The sequence below is a fragment of the Trifolium pratense genome, linkage group LG3, assembly GCF_020283565.1.
Source record: "Trifolium pratense cultivar HEN17-A07 linkage group LG3, ARS_RC_1.1, whole genome shotgun sequence".
NCBI lineage: Eukaryota > Viridiplantae > Streptophyta > Magnoliopsida > Fabales > Fabaceae > Trifolium > Trifolium pratense.
The window spans coordinates 13,713,708-13,729,080 of NC_060061.1; the positions used below are offsets into that span (position 1 = coordinate 13,713,708).

General features: G+C 29.7%; 1 protein-coding gene across 2 annotated transcripts; it reads right to left on the reverse strand.

Moving 5' to 3' along the window:
• Nucleotides 1–2,567: 2,567 nt before the first annotated feature.
• On the reverse strand, nt 2,568–4,940 carry LOC123914394 (WRKY transcription factor 28-like). 2 transcript variants are annotated; one of them, XR_006811820.1, is made up of 4 exons: nt 4,354–4,940; nt 4,064–4,213; nt 2,948–3,458; nt 2,611–2,800 (listed from the first exon to the last, which is right to left on the reverse strand). XR_006811820.1 is itself a non-coding variant. In XM_045965525.1 (3 exons), exons 1-3 carry the CDS (start codon nt 4,836–4,838, stop codon nt 3,020–3,022), a joined length of 1,074 nt encoding a protein of 357 aa, XP_045821481.1. In that variant the 5' UTR covers nt 4,839–4,940; the 3' UTR covers nt 2,568–3,019. The 2 variants fall into 2 exon arrangements, 1 of the variants encoding a protein (XP_045821481.1); XM_045965525.1 differs by having other exon boundaries at nt 2,568–3,458.
• Between the last annotated feature and the right edge of the window lie 10,433 nt (nt 4,941–15,373).

The following is a 15,373-nucleotide window of genomic DNA, read 5'->3' on the forward strand; positions in this document are numbered from 1 at the left end:
CTCTCTCTCCGATGAAATTTAAAATTGAGGGAATCTTTTCTCTGAGAAGTATTTCAATGAACACTTTGATATACTTAATGTGAGACTCTTAATAATGCCACATCCTTTTAACAGTCAATACTCACAACAACTTTCACTCTATCGGCACTGATCCAATAATAGTCATTTCCTTTTTGGCGGTTTCACTCAACTATCAATATTCAATTGAGTACTTTAATTCAGCCTATATGTTGCCCTTTCCATGATTTAACTCTTAATGAAAACACCAGTTGTTAGCACTTAAGTACATGATAAGAGTCTAACCTAAGAAACTAATCTAATAGGTGGGAGAGTCTCATACCTTTAAGTACACATCGAGTACTTTGATATATCCAATGTTGGACTTCTAACACGATGTCAGTATTTTAAATTATTCATGACTTTGTAGCTCGGTGTGTAAATTTCATGTGGTATTTACTACTTTATTTAAAGAAAAAGAAAACTTAAATATCATGTCTTTTACAACCAGTAAAGTTTACTAGTCGTTTGCAATTTATCAATAAACCATGAAGAGAAAGATGATTGAGAAATTATCCACAAAACTTTGAAAGCTTTATTTTACCTTTGACATAGTTGGTCAAATGTGAAGTGTGAACATCAATTGTCCAAATTCTTTTTGGGCCTTTGCATGCTAGTTGGGTATTCGATTTCGATCCTTTTAACTCTTGTACCGTCTTTTGGTGTAACATCAATTTTTGAGATTTCCTCACGTTTCTGTTCACATTTGTTCGGTGGGGCATCAATTTTTTTAGTTACATACCAGATTCTGCATGCTGTGATTTGAGTTCAAAATTTAGTTACATTCATATGTAAATTCTAGTATAATTTTCTTCCAAGTTAATGATTTTATCTACAGACAGTAAAAAAAAACTACAATCCATACATTTTTATTACCTTAACAAGACAATATACCCACTTTTAGTATACTCGCGCGCGACACTGATTAAAATAGTATTACCTATTAAGTGAAAAAATATTGTTAATTCAGTCGAGTAGAAAGTTAATTATTATTCTGTAAAAGTAATTCATTTAATAGTTAATAAAGACATTATTATTAGAAAGGTCGAAGTTCAAAATTCAAAATTTTCACATCTTCATACTTATAGTGTGTGAAACTAATTCATATTCAAAACTAAAATTGTGGTTAATTCAACTTCGTTAATTAAACACAATCTTTAACATGGCCACATTTTTGCATGTTAATATTATTATTACCCAAACGTTTCTAGAAAAATTTAAATTAAGATATATCACATTAGTACTGCATCATCAATGTTTAAGAAAATGTGAATCCAAGATATGTGCTATATCAAAAAATGAGTAAAGAGAAAAATTATATATATTGATGAATTGCATCAAAATTTTAGGTAAAAAATATGCATTTTTTTAAACAGAAAATTAATATATTAAAAAAGGGGAAACCCCAACAAGTATATAAAGAAAACTTCCAAGAAAAGGTACCAGATGAAGAAGAAAAAGAAGAACTAATTAACACAACCCCAACAAGCCCTAAGACCAAAAACCTCCACCAACCATAATCTACAAACCCAAAAAACCACAACCCAACTCACACATCTTGACAAGGGAAGAAAGCAAGATCAAGAACCATGCTCGCAAAACCTACCACGACTCCGGCACAATAAAGGTTGCATATCTAAAAGTAGCAGCCTTCAAAACCTACTACAGACATTCCTTAATCAAATACCATTTTAGTATTTAACAATTTTATTATGTAACATAAAATTAAGGATGTGACATTTTTAGAAGCCATAAAGGAAGCTAACAAAGGCCTACAATATGTTATATTTGAAAGTGATATTCAAATTGTGACCAATGTTGTCCAACTGGGCAGGAAATCGGGAATTTGTTGCAATTATTTCTAGTAAAGCCATTGTTGTTATTACATTCTAACTTGCTAGGGCGGTCATTTTTTAAATTTGTCGTTGTTTTGAGACAATTTCTCTTTGTCTTGACACACTTTTAATTAATGATATAAGTTGAGTTCATTACTATATATATAAAAAAACATAACATAACATTAAATAAAAACACATTCAAGTCCAAAATATTAAACAAATCTTCTCATTCCTTCAAATCTCCTTATATTGGAAGGAAGCTAAAATTTACATTTTAGAGGAATTTTGACCCTCTCCCTTCTCCTCCAACCATTCTCATCCTCTCTTAATAATTGAATCAAACAACTCAAATTTAAACTAATGTCTCATCTCCATTTTCATCTTTTATTGAATATCTTTTAAAAAATATATATAATAGTTTTTTTAAATGACAAATATAATCAATTAAAATAAAAAGAGAGGAAGGAGATAGGCCTAAGCACAAGTACTCAAACAAGAGGAGTCAAAGAAAAACAAGAAGGAAGACAAATAAAAATAATCGCCACAAACAAGCCACAAAACAACATATAATGATACTACTTGCACATTATATTTGTGTTGATCACATAAGCAAATAGTTCAACATATATGTGATCAACAAGTATTTAAATATGCCTAGAATAAACATAAAAATTTAAATAAAATCAAAACAAAATTGAATACTATAACATTTTTCTTCATCTGTCTAATCCATATATAAAGTAATTGATTAATTAAAACATCTCAATAATGTCATGGATGGATGTTACATTACATACTCAGTAGTAGTACTAGTCCACATATATAGCATGAAAATCCCAACTAAATGGGCTGCCAAAGCTGCATGCATATATGCATAAAAATACATATTCTTCTCTTCTAATAACCTCTCCCTAGGATTAAATAATACATAAGTACTAAGTAATTTTTCCTTAAAATAAATAAAACTTCCCACTTACCAATTACTACCATATTTCATCCTATAGCTAGCTATAGAAGAAGTCATAGTAATTAAGTAAGTATTCATAATTAACTAACTATATAACTATATGTACAAATATAGAGAGAGTGCATAAAATATATATATATAGATGGATATGGATTAATTAGTTATGGTTGGACCTATTAAGGAACATGGAAGGTACAATATCTTGAAGAAGTCCAAATTGATCATGATTAGGAAGTACTTGTTGTTGATATTGTTGAAAAAGAGAGTTGTTAATATTATTGTGTTGTGATGAAGAATAAATGGAAGAAGCATTACTAGTAGCATATGTTGTTGATTGATTATTGTTGTTGTGATGGTGCATGTGGAGAAGAAGTTCTTGAGGAAAATTATAGTTTGACCCGGTTGATGTAAAAGGGGTGGGTGTTGATAGCAAATGAGAAGGTGTGAACATTGAAGCCGCATTGCCTCTAAGTGAAGTGGGGACAGGATGATTATGCTGACCTTCATATGTTGTTATCACAGTTGTTGGGTCTTCATATGATCTTTCTACGCGTTTTTTCACTGTACATTTTTGTGTTGTACACCTGTAATAGCTCCTACAATTTCCAACTCATTCTCATTAGTAACTAAAATTATATATATTAATCATCAAACTTGTTCATCTTAAAGTCGTTAGGTTTGATCTAGTGGTGAGAAATTTAGATAGTATGTATGAGGTTTTGAGTTCGATCATCATTTCTGTTATAAAAATTAATTACCATGCATTAATTAATGATATAAAAAAATTATATCTATATATATATAGCTAGACATTGTTTTGATGGGGTCTAGAATAGACCCTAGAGTTTGTAAATACTTGGAGATTGATTAATTTGAACATGGTTTTTGATTTGACTTTGTATTCATTTCATTTTGTTATTTACTAGCTAGGATTAATTCAATTAATATATAATGTTTCTAATGGGAATTGAACATGGGGGGTGAATAAATAGGTTTGAATATATATAAAAAAAAATTAAAGTTGATCAATTTGATGAAACTAATTATTAACATCAACATCAAGCAGATCTATAGACTAGTATAGGTGAGTGTTTGATTTTATAATTTTTTTGTGGAATTATTGACTTTGTTAATAGTGTTTGGATCTTCTTCCATTGAATGCAAAGAAATTAGGAGAAAAAAAAAAGTGTGTTTAAATTACCTAGGGTATGGACTATTTTTGACAGCTTTTTGTCCATATTTTCTCCATCTATAACCATCTTCAAGTTGATCAACTTCACTCTTTGTCATGAAAGCAAATCTTGGTTCCTTTTGTTTCTTCTCTCCTTTCTTCTTCTCCACCTTGTTGTTCCTATAATTCATTCAAAAAAAATAAAAATTAAGTAATTAATAAGCACTTGTTGCACCATCAATTAATGAAATTCAAGGGTTTTGACTTTGAGATAAATTTATTAAGAAGAAGAGAAGATGAAGAAAATAATTAAAACTTACCCATTTTTAGTGGTTTCTTGTCCTGGTTCTTCTTTAACTTGTCCAATGTTTTTCTTTTTCTTGCCGGAATCTTCTTCTTCTGCTCCTCCTCCTCCTCCTCCTCCGGCTTCAGAAGATGATGAATTAGAGATAGACGAGTTAAGAAGGGTTTCACCACCAACTATGTCCGGCTTTTGATTATTCCCTTGATCAACAGATGAAAAAACTTCCGAGGAAGAAGGAGATAATACTCCAAAAGGAGAATTATTCACGAGTGAAGATGAATTGTAGTGATGATCCATGTTTTCTCCTTGTAAACATTCAGTGAAACTCATATTATAAGATGATGGATCAAAACAATCATATGATGAACCTAAATTAGGATTTGTAGAAAATTGTTTTTCACAAAACATGTTATTAATAGATCCTTGATCTGTTTTTTGATGATAATTATTATTATCTAACATAAAGTTTTGGAAGTAGGGTTGTCTATGTTCATCAGACATGAAGAACAAGGAAGAAAGAGAATGAGAGAAGCAAAAAATAGAAAGAAAGAAGAGTGTGTGTATAGTGAGGTTTTTGGTTGAGACTATAATTTTGTAGTCTTATCTCTTGAAGTTATTGTTATATATAAGAATAAAATAAAAAGAAAAAGAAAAAATGAGAAAGTCTTTGGGTTTGAATAGAGAAATGCTGTGGTCACTTTTAAAAAGGAGGTTGACAAAATACCCTCCAATCAAAAGAGTAGAAAGTGCATGCTTTCTCATATGGAAACATATTTGATCAATCTTACTTCCAATAAGGAAACTCATCATCAATATAATTAGTTATAAGCACATATATAGGAGAGATTAATGTCACTTTGCACATTAATAAATCAAAAGACATATTTTTAATTCACTCTAGCTAAAATATGTCCATCAATATAAGTTAATTATGTTGTTAGAACTTAGAATATGATATTTATAATTTCAAGAGGCATAATTTAAATTTTATTAGAACAATGATTATATTACCGTTTTATATAGACCTTTCATAAATAGTTCAAAAGTTGTTTTTTTTTTTTGGTTATAATTCCCTGGTTCCCAGGGGAAAGAGACCGTAGTAGTCCTAGTCCAGAGTTCGGTCGCAAGGTAAGTAAAGTCTGGCCAAGAAATGATCTTTACTACTACCTTTGATTATTTTTATAAGAAATCATTAATTTTTTAGATTCATTGAATAATTGATATATCTGATCTATATTATAAATTAAATATATCAATTACTTCTTTACTAAGTTTAAAAGGTAAATTATTTCTTATAAAATGGATCGGAAAGACTATTTTTTTACAATTTATAATAATAATGAAGAAAAAAATAAATATTTTATTAAATTTTTTATTAAAAATAGTAGAATTAATCTTAAACCAGATTCACATTGAAGGAAACACATAATTGGCATCACTATTATTAATATTATTATTAATATTTTTTCCTTCTCTGTTTTTTTAAAATTTTATAAAATCGTTGGAGAAGATCTTTATTTTTTTCTTTATTGTTTTTATTTTCTTTTGGTACAAGAAAGGTATATAATATAATTATTAATAACAACAAAAGATACTACCAGTCATATACGTTTCATGACCAGGTTTATTAATCACTCACCATCAACACCATAAAATATAATATAAGAATTCTTTACAAGACAAAATATGGTATTTTGCTATGTATGTGTACACTAATATACACAGGCATTATAGAAAAATCTACTCTTAATAATATCTAGAAGAATCTTGATTTTAACCCTTTGAAACACTAAAAGTTGGCAATGAATTAAACTGATCATTTTAACCAAAAAGAAAATGAGAAAAATGATAATTGTCCAACAAATTGTGAGAATTTTTAAGACAATTTTTTCTGTCATACTCTTATTATATTTTTACACTTTTTTCTTTCTTTACCGTTTTTTATTCCGGAAAAACGATTGACCTAAAAATTAGTTGCACAAATATCATTACTCAATAAAAAAATATCCACTATGTTTGAGTCCGAGTCTTCTAGAAAACTCTCAACCAAAAAATAACCTTTTTTTTGTTACAACAAAAGATATATTTTTAAACCACCCACAAATTAACTTTTTGTGTTATCTTGGATTGCCAAAAACCTATACACTATATGCACCACATCACATGAAATTACAAATAATTCTATTTTTTTTTTTTGGTGAAGACAAATAATTCTAATTTAAGTAGAAAGCAGGTAGTGGAATCCGATCCATGTAAACTCTTCATGCACTGGTTTGTATTTTCCAGTCTTTGGGTTGATTTAAAAACATATAGTCAAATAAAGCATGGTTGACTCTGCTATTGGTTTTACCTAGTCTTTCACATGCTATTTCTTCAGTATTTAAAGGGAACATAATTGATGGATTTTAGTGGATATGTTTTTTTCGTAAGATGCTACTTTTCTTCTTCAGCAATTGTTATTTGTATGACTTATAATATGAGATAGTTTAGTAATTTAAATTACTTGTTGAAATTTATTACGGTATTTTTTGTTCTATTATCAGTCCATGTAATATTATTACCACATCACATGTATCACTAAACTTTGTGCAGATACAAAATTAGTTATACGCTTTTCTTTTTACATAAATGAAAGAGCTAAGATTCAAACCCTAATCATGACGTCCGACCTAACAATTTTAATATTTATTAGATGTTTGGTTTCAATTCTGGAGCAGCCAGAATTGATTCTGGACATGTAGAATGGACTCTGACTTGTTTGATTCCTTAAAAGTAGAATTGATTCTGCCTCCAGAATAGATTCTACTTGAAGCTAGAAATTGTAACTTCTCATTCTAGAATTGATTTTTACACTCAAATTCTTTGTTCAACTCACTTTTGTATGAATATATCCAAACATAAATCAATTCTATCAAACTCAATTCTATTAAAATCAATTATGTCAAACTCAATTCTGTCAAAATCAATTCTGTCCACCGCAGGACCAAACACATTAGTTGTTCTCTTTGGTTGCATAAGTCTCATTGTATCTCCTTATATGAACAAACATTTTCGCTGTCAAACAATCCAATTTTTACGTCAAACCATAGTACAATATATATATATATATATGCACTGCAAAAGTTCAAGTTTCACATATAAAGTTATATAAAACCTAATATGATACAAGATTATATAAAAACCATATAAAGTTATATAAAAACCTAATATGATACAAGATTATATAGAATTGGTCTTATGCGATAACTATTAGTCCACACTAAATAGAGATAAAATTTGAAAAAATGGTATTTATTTATATGTAAAGAGTGACATATGATCGACACCTTACAAATTGTTTTTGTAAATATAAACTCAAATAATATCAACCTTAATAAGATAAGAATCTATCGATTTTGATCATTTCCCACTATTTATATACACACATCAAGTCTATCAATGTTGGACATAAAAGATGAAGAGTGTCTCTCTCTCTTAGGTGATCTCGGCGCTGCCACCTCATGATCTTCTATATCCCCCTTTATGGTATAATTTTTGCCTTTTGTAAGAATCGAACCACGTGCCCTAGAGCTCAAGTACATGTCCAATACATTTCCACTACCACTTGAGCTAATATATAGATATATAAGATCTAAAAAGACACTTCTACCTTACGATTCACTCTTATAAAGATGAGTTATATCTTTTTTTGGTACAATTTTTTTTTAACAATGAATTAGATGTATTCATAAAAGGAAAGAGCACAAGAGGTACTCGACCAACATTTCAAGTTAGATTATCTAATGTCATACCACCCAATTCTATATCTAGCTATACAATAGGGTGGATTAACACATTATTCTTAAAATAAAATTTTAGACAATAATAAATTCCAAGAAACATATTGTTTCCTATTTAGCTATCTTTTTTATGGTATATTGAGATGAATTTTTTTTTTTTTTTTTTTGGGTCAACTAGTCTAATGTTCAAATTCTGACTATACATATATAGGCTAATGCTACGGTGGACCACCTTCATAAGTGGTTCACCGTGGATAAGTTATCAAATCTATTATAATGAATACGAATTTTACAAAATTCACTCGTTGGATTGAAAGTTTATATCATATGCCGTTAATTTTGATCGGTCTCAATAACATATCAAATTATTTTCAATTTTTTTATAGATGATCTACATGATATAAACTTTCAATCCAAAGTAAATTTTATAAAATTCATAATCGTTATAATGTTATTCATAACTGATCCACCATAAGCAACTTAAAAGATAGTCCATATTAAAATTTACTTAAGCTACCAATTAATTAAGTTAAATTCACGATAGCTAGATAAGTTATATCTAATCTAATATAACAAAACTATTACATTCAAATAAGCTTTTTTTTTTTGCTTACCAAACAAAAAAGCTTTTTTTTTTAAGCAAAGTTATATTTCACATATTACAAATGTTAATGTTAATCACGTGTAAAATAATAGCATGAAAAAGAAAAGGTTGAGATTAAGATGGAGCGTGAGTAAGAAGACAATGTTTAGGAAGTGTGGTCTGTGGTGTGGTGGTCAATGATTCAAACTTTTCGACTTAATAATAATAATACGAACTTTGTTTTGGTTTGGGAATAATAGAAACTTCGCACGTGTCTTAGACTGCCACCGGCATTTGACCGAAGCCTTAAACAGTGTCTAGCACGTGGCCAAGACGGTTTGTCTTTCTGTGCTGATGGGGAGCCAACGTCAGCATCTATTCTTTCCTACCATTCATTTCATGCTTCCACCATCATTTCAACTTATTTTCCTCCCACCTCTCATATTTACATTGATCTTCTCCTACTTAAGTATTTGGCCATCTTTCATACATCTAACAGTTGAGATTGTATAAAAAATAAACTGATTAAAAAAAAAAATTTTGAAGGGAGAGAAAAAATATAGATAGACGGTTGAGATAGTGGACCAGAGAGGATCCAGATCCTTAATATTTCAACTTAATTGAAAATACATGATTCGAGTTTTATTATGATTAAATAAATTTGGGACGGAGGGAGCATCATATCAATAATCTTTGCTCAGTTTCAGGTTGCTTTTTAGGCATTTGGAAACTCCTCCTCCTCTTGTCTAATTCATGAGGTGGATTGGAAGAAAAGAGATTGAGATTCCATGATCTGAATCTGAATGTGTGGATGAGAGTGTTTTGATTAATCACGAGAAAACAAGTATATTAATTTCAATTTGGTTTCTATGGAAGTATTGGATTGTCCAATATTTTTCATGCAGAGATTCAAGCACTTTTGGTTGGCGTCAAATTGTATTGGCAAAATAGGTTTTAAAAAATCATTTGTTTTTTATATTCTTTACATGTGGTTCAACAGATCATAGGTGGAACATCTAAATTTCATCATTACATACGCTAATGAAATAAAGATTATTAGAGAATTCAATCGAAAGATTGAACGTTATCTTTTCATCGTATTCTTTGAGAAGAAAATACTCATGTTAGATGTTATAGCTAACAACTTTGATTGTGCTTCACCAGACACCGCCTAATCTATCTTATGACTTATTAATTAGCAGATCTTAGAATATAAGAGTTGGGCGTAACTCATTCTTACAACACTGGTTTGTAAAGTGATGATTGACTCTAGTTTATAAATACATATTCATGTCATCTCACAATTGATGTAAGACTTGTTAACAACAGATACTATTGGATTGTATTTGTAACGAGGTTATCCTCTTTTTTTGTGTTTTTTCTTCTATACATTTCTACTCTTTTATCATGTAACAAGAAAAACCGAAATTAATCGATGATTTAATGAATTAAATTCAAATAATACATAAATATCTGAGCAACCTTGGCAAGCTATAATACTTCCGTGTTCATGGCACAGTATTAAATAAGAATTTGGACTTGTTCATATCCTTTTCAGTGCTTTCCTTTTCACTCCCTATTTTTCCTTTTATATAGCTCAGCAAGATGCTTTACGTAAAGGCAAATCTAAGACTGTTTTTGGTTCAACAACAATAATAATTAGCTTTTGGAATTATAAATATATAGAATCAGATTTTGTGACTACAGCAATGTTGAGAAAGCTTGACAAGGTGGGGTGGGATAGGTTACCTTATCTAAAAGCATATTATATGATGACACTTGTACGGTCATGTGTGTTAGTTAGCAAGAGATGCTGCTGCTGGTGGTGGTGGTGAAAATGCCTAGAAATTGTGTATTGTGTACAAACATAATCCTTCCTTAAGATGTTTTTTTTAGACACTTAAAACATTTTGTGTTGGAAAGTTTGAGGATCTAGCTAGTGACAAACAATTGGTCAAATGTTTCTGGATCACAAGAAAGATAGTCGGTCTTAATTCCATTCAAAATATTAAGATATTAGATTAATAAGTTACATCACTTAGAGTTTGGTATACGCTTGGTTTTCTCTAGTTGGAAACAATTTATTATGTTGTGGTGTGGTTGATCTAGAAATCGTAAAATAATTTTTTTTTTTTTTTTTGTATTATAAACTTGCGAGTTGCGAGTAATGAAACTCTCTCTATCTACTTATATAATTTTAGAAGTTTTGAAGGATTTTGAACTCTCTCTATCTGCTCATATAACTTTAGACCATTCTCTAATTCTTTATAAAATCCCGTAATCAATCAGTAAAGAAAATCACATTCTTTGTCATTCCATTAACTTGTTTTGAGGTTAATTTTATTTTTATTAACCTTCTAATTATTAGGAAAAGGGGGTCCAGTAATTAAAGTTCAACCGCAATGTACAATTATTTTTAAGAATTAAACTCAAATTTCTTCGAATGATCTATATATTTTGATTACACTCATCAATCACTTGAGCATAGTAACGTGGTTGTTTTTGTTAAAAGTTTTACATTAGCTAGAGATATGACATAGATAACTTTTATAAGTGTAGTGTAAAGTTTAACTCTCAAGCTAATTTTTATTGTTGAGTATAGAAAATTTAGTTGAGTGTTATAATTTTAAAATCCTATCAGGATGAAATAAAGTTTCACTTTGTCCCCACTTTTATCCTTTTTCTCCATCAGGATAATAATTTTTATAAAGCAACCTTTGATTTGATATTTATAATTTATAATTAATTTAACCAATCTCCTAGAAGACATTATCATGAAAACTTCTTGCTGCTTTATGAATGCAGGGCTAGGTTATTTATTTACCCTTTGACTTCACTAGAAATGGGTAAATTTCTTGTATTACACAACCTAATTAACATGAATTATATTCATTTGGTTAAGCGGTCATTATAGAAAACAGAATAATGGAGAGGAACAAATTAAGGAAACAATCATCTTCTCCCCAGCCTCACACACCCAACAAAACCAAAACTATTTTTTTGTAATTGATACAATTTTCCAATTTTATATGATTTTGCAAGATCCATATGATGGCATATTGTTGGATTTAAGTGTTAAGTTTGATATCAGTATGAATATGTAAAATGTTAGATATATACCATTAGAGTATTCAACTCGATCATATATCTTAGGCCTTAAGTTTTGAGTGGAAATGTAACGTCTCTCTCTTGTGATTCTAGAGCATTGAGATGTTACTCCCGACACTCCTTTAGACTCACCAACAAGTGGTAACAGAGTCCTGACTCACCAACAAGTGGAAGAGTGAGAGTGAATCATATATTGGATAACCTGTAGGATGTGGAACTCACATTTAGCTAGAGAGAGATTGTTGAATTTCAAGAGTGAGTAGTTGAGTCTCACATCAACTAAAATAAGTCTATACTAACATTTGCTAGAGCTTCCCACAAAGCTTTTATCAAAACTAAAATTAGGTTTCTTTTAGTGTAATTTTTATTTTTAAACATCTCCGAGTTAGGTTAAGATAGAAGGCAAAAAGAAATTTGATTTCTGACTATGTATAAACAAAATTTTATTGATAAAAAATAATCTATGTATTTTATAAATTTTCTAATGTAGATTAATCACTACTAAATGATGAAAAATTTATATGATAAGAGAAAAATAGTAGGATATATTTTTATTTATCAAGTAGTATAGAACTTGAATCTCGTCTTCTACATATGTAATACGCAAAATTTCTGTCAACCGAGTTAAACTAACGGGAACTATAGTTAGTCTGAAATAGGGTGGGAAACAAAAGTTATATGATACGACAATACAAATCAAGTAAATATGTCATGCATGACGTGAAAATGAATTACCAATGCGTCATGTGTATATCATAAAATGAACTCAAATAAGGTTAAGACTCTAAATATATATCTAGAAGGTTAATTTTGTACCAAAAAAAAAAAGAAGGTTAATTAATTCAGCAGTATGATTGGTAGTAAAAAAGCTCAAACATGAATACGTCAATTATGGAAAGCTTATGCAACTCTTTGAAGACAAATGAAAGAGTTTAGCATATGATTTTAGAGTTAATTGGATGGGAGCGGTTGCTTAAAGGGGACACCATATTCCCTTTTTATCTTTTTGCAAATTTTCAAAAGAAGAATTGACTTGGTATTGTTCTAAATAAAACTAATAAAAAAAAAAAAAAGAGATTGTTGACCAAATTAAATTAATTAGTTTATAAGTTGCATAAAATATAGAAGTATTTGGTGATAGGTTATGATGGATGTCATTATCAAAATTGAAGAGGGCAGGTTATTTGTTAGGTTCACTGAGATGTCGACACACTCCGGATGCCTCCAGCCCCCCAAATTTAAGGCATTGATAAGTCATTTTCATGGTCCACGTTACTTGGCTTGGCCATAGTTTTTTTCATTCATCATTCCTAAAATTGGTATCTTAGGGTTCAAGAGGAAAAAAAAAAGTTGACTTGTATATGTACATAAGAAGTTTGATAACAGAGTTTCCCGTAGGTACGTTTTCGACTGTAGAATTCGCTACAGCTCGTTTCTATTAGATGAATGAATGAATAAGGGTTTTAGTGTTAAAAACAGTATTTATAATAATAATAATAATAATAATAATAATAATAATAATAATATTACGGTCATAAATACCCTTGAACCATACCGCGGGGGCTATCGCCCCCAATTCCTGATACAAATATACGCCACACTCAACAATTTATATAAATTTATATCTATGTCTTGGTGTTTATGGTGATTTTTGGTTAAATGTGAAGTGTGTGTCAGATGAATGTTTAATCGGCGCGGTTTTGAGAGTTTAGACTAATTAATCAGTAAGTTAAGCGATTTTACTTGTTTGTTAGTGAATTTTAACAAAGTATTGGTTTTAAAAGAGTGTGAATTTGAGAGTGAATTTTGACTATGAAGTGGTTTTCAGAGTTGACACGCGTGTCGGCCTATCGTCTTTACATTTGTTACCTAATTTTCGATTTTCACGGTCAATTTTACTTGCTGGATGTTGACTATTTTCTTTGCAATTTATATTCGTGTTTGCTTGATGATGTGTCGACAAATACTTTTTTCTTTTATATGTTGGGATATCGACTTTTCTTAAAGTTGTTTTCCATCTATATGTTTTATATTTTGTTTTGTCCTTTCTATCTCAGTTGTTATGTTTTTTTAATAAAATTTTATCTATAAAAACAAATCTATAATTTTTTTTTACTAAAATAAAAATGATGTCATTAATTATGAAGTGTCAACCTATATTTTAAAATTTTCATTACCACATGGCTAAATATGAAATAAAACATGTACATGTGTTTATTCCATATAAATTGTTTTTGTTTTTTTACTCATCCATAGAAATTGTTACCTCTTCAATTTCTTTCTTCACAAATTCAAAAATCCAGTATATACAACAAATATTATTACACATTTCATATTTATGTCATCACATATCCGATGTGAGACTTTCAACAGATGCTACCGCATCCATCTCATTTGAATTTAATTTACACACTTCTTAATACAATGATGTAGCAAAATATGGACAGAATGTTGGTTTGGTTCACAAGGAGTATATTAATAGAAATTAAGGCGATTATGGTAAAGATTGAAAAGAAATGGAATTGGAGAAATGACATTATGCATGCCTCAAAGTCAAGGTGCTTGAATGGAATAATATTCAAAGAGAAAAGGTAGGTGTGGATCACGTGACACATGACATGGTTAAAGTCACATCTTGTTGCTAATGATGGATGCTGATAAATATTGTTTGGCATATTAAGGTAGGATCTGGATTCCCTGTTGTTGGGAATCACACAGTTTTCACGCTGTTTTACATCTCAGTCATTCATTATCAGATCGGACGGATCCGAACAATTCATTTACAAAATTACTCAAAACGATCACAGCTACACGATTATGATCGGACAGTCCCTAGTTGTTACAGCGTCCTGCTGTAACAGCAGGAAATCCATTTCCATTAAGGTAGAGTAGTACTTCAGTCAAATTCAATTGTTAGAATATAATTAAGGATAATTAAGTACAATGAGATTTAACAAGCATGGAGCATTCACTTTTACCATTTACATTTTGAGAAGTGAAGTACACATGATAGCAAAATCTTTGATTCTAACAACCAAATTAATTTCTTCTACACATGAGGAATGGTTAAGCAAGAAGATGGATTAAGTATGGTTTTTAATCTTACTCTCTAAAATAATTGAGCATGATATATGACCAGTAAAATCACAAGACAGTAGCAAAAAATCAAATTATAACTGAGATATTGGTAGCCATTTTTGATATGTGACAAAATTTGATTCCATTACTATTCTTGTGATATAAATAGAATAATACTCCAAAGGGGAGACAAACACAATTTCTTTTGAAAGAACATACATATACCACATACATAGAATCCTTGCTTTATACTTTATGCTGCATAGAATTTTCAATTTCTAAAGTTAGTTGTAGACAGAAAATTACAAGGTTCATATATCAATCAGTTAGGCCGGTGAACCAACTTGCAACCTATAATTTGCATTTATAACGGTTGCATGAACAAGTAGGAATATGTGATTGTCACGTAAACTACCATATACCAATACCATTCAGAATTAGGGCATTAGTTCAGCTCGATATTATTAACTAGATGTGTTAAATATCTT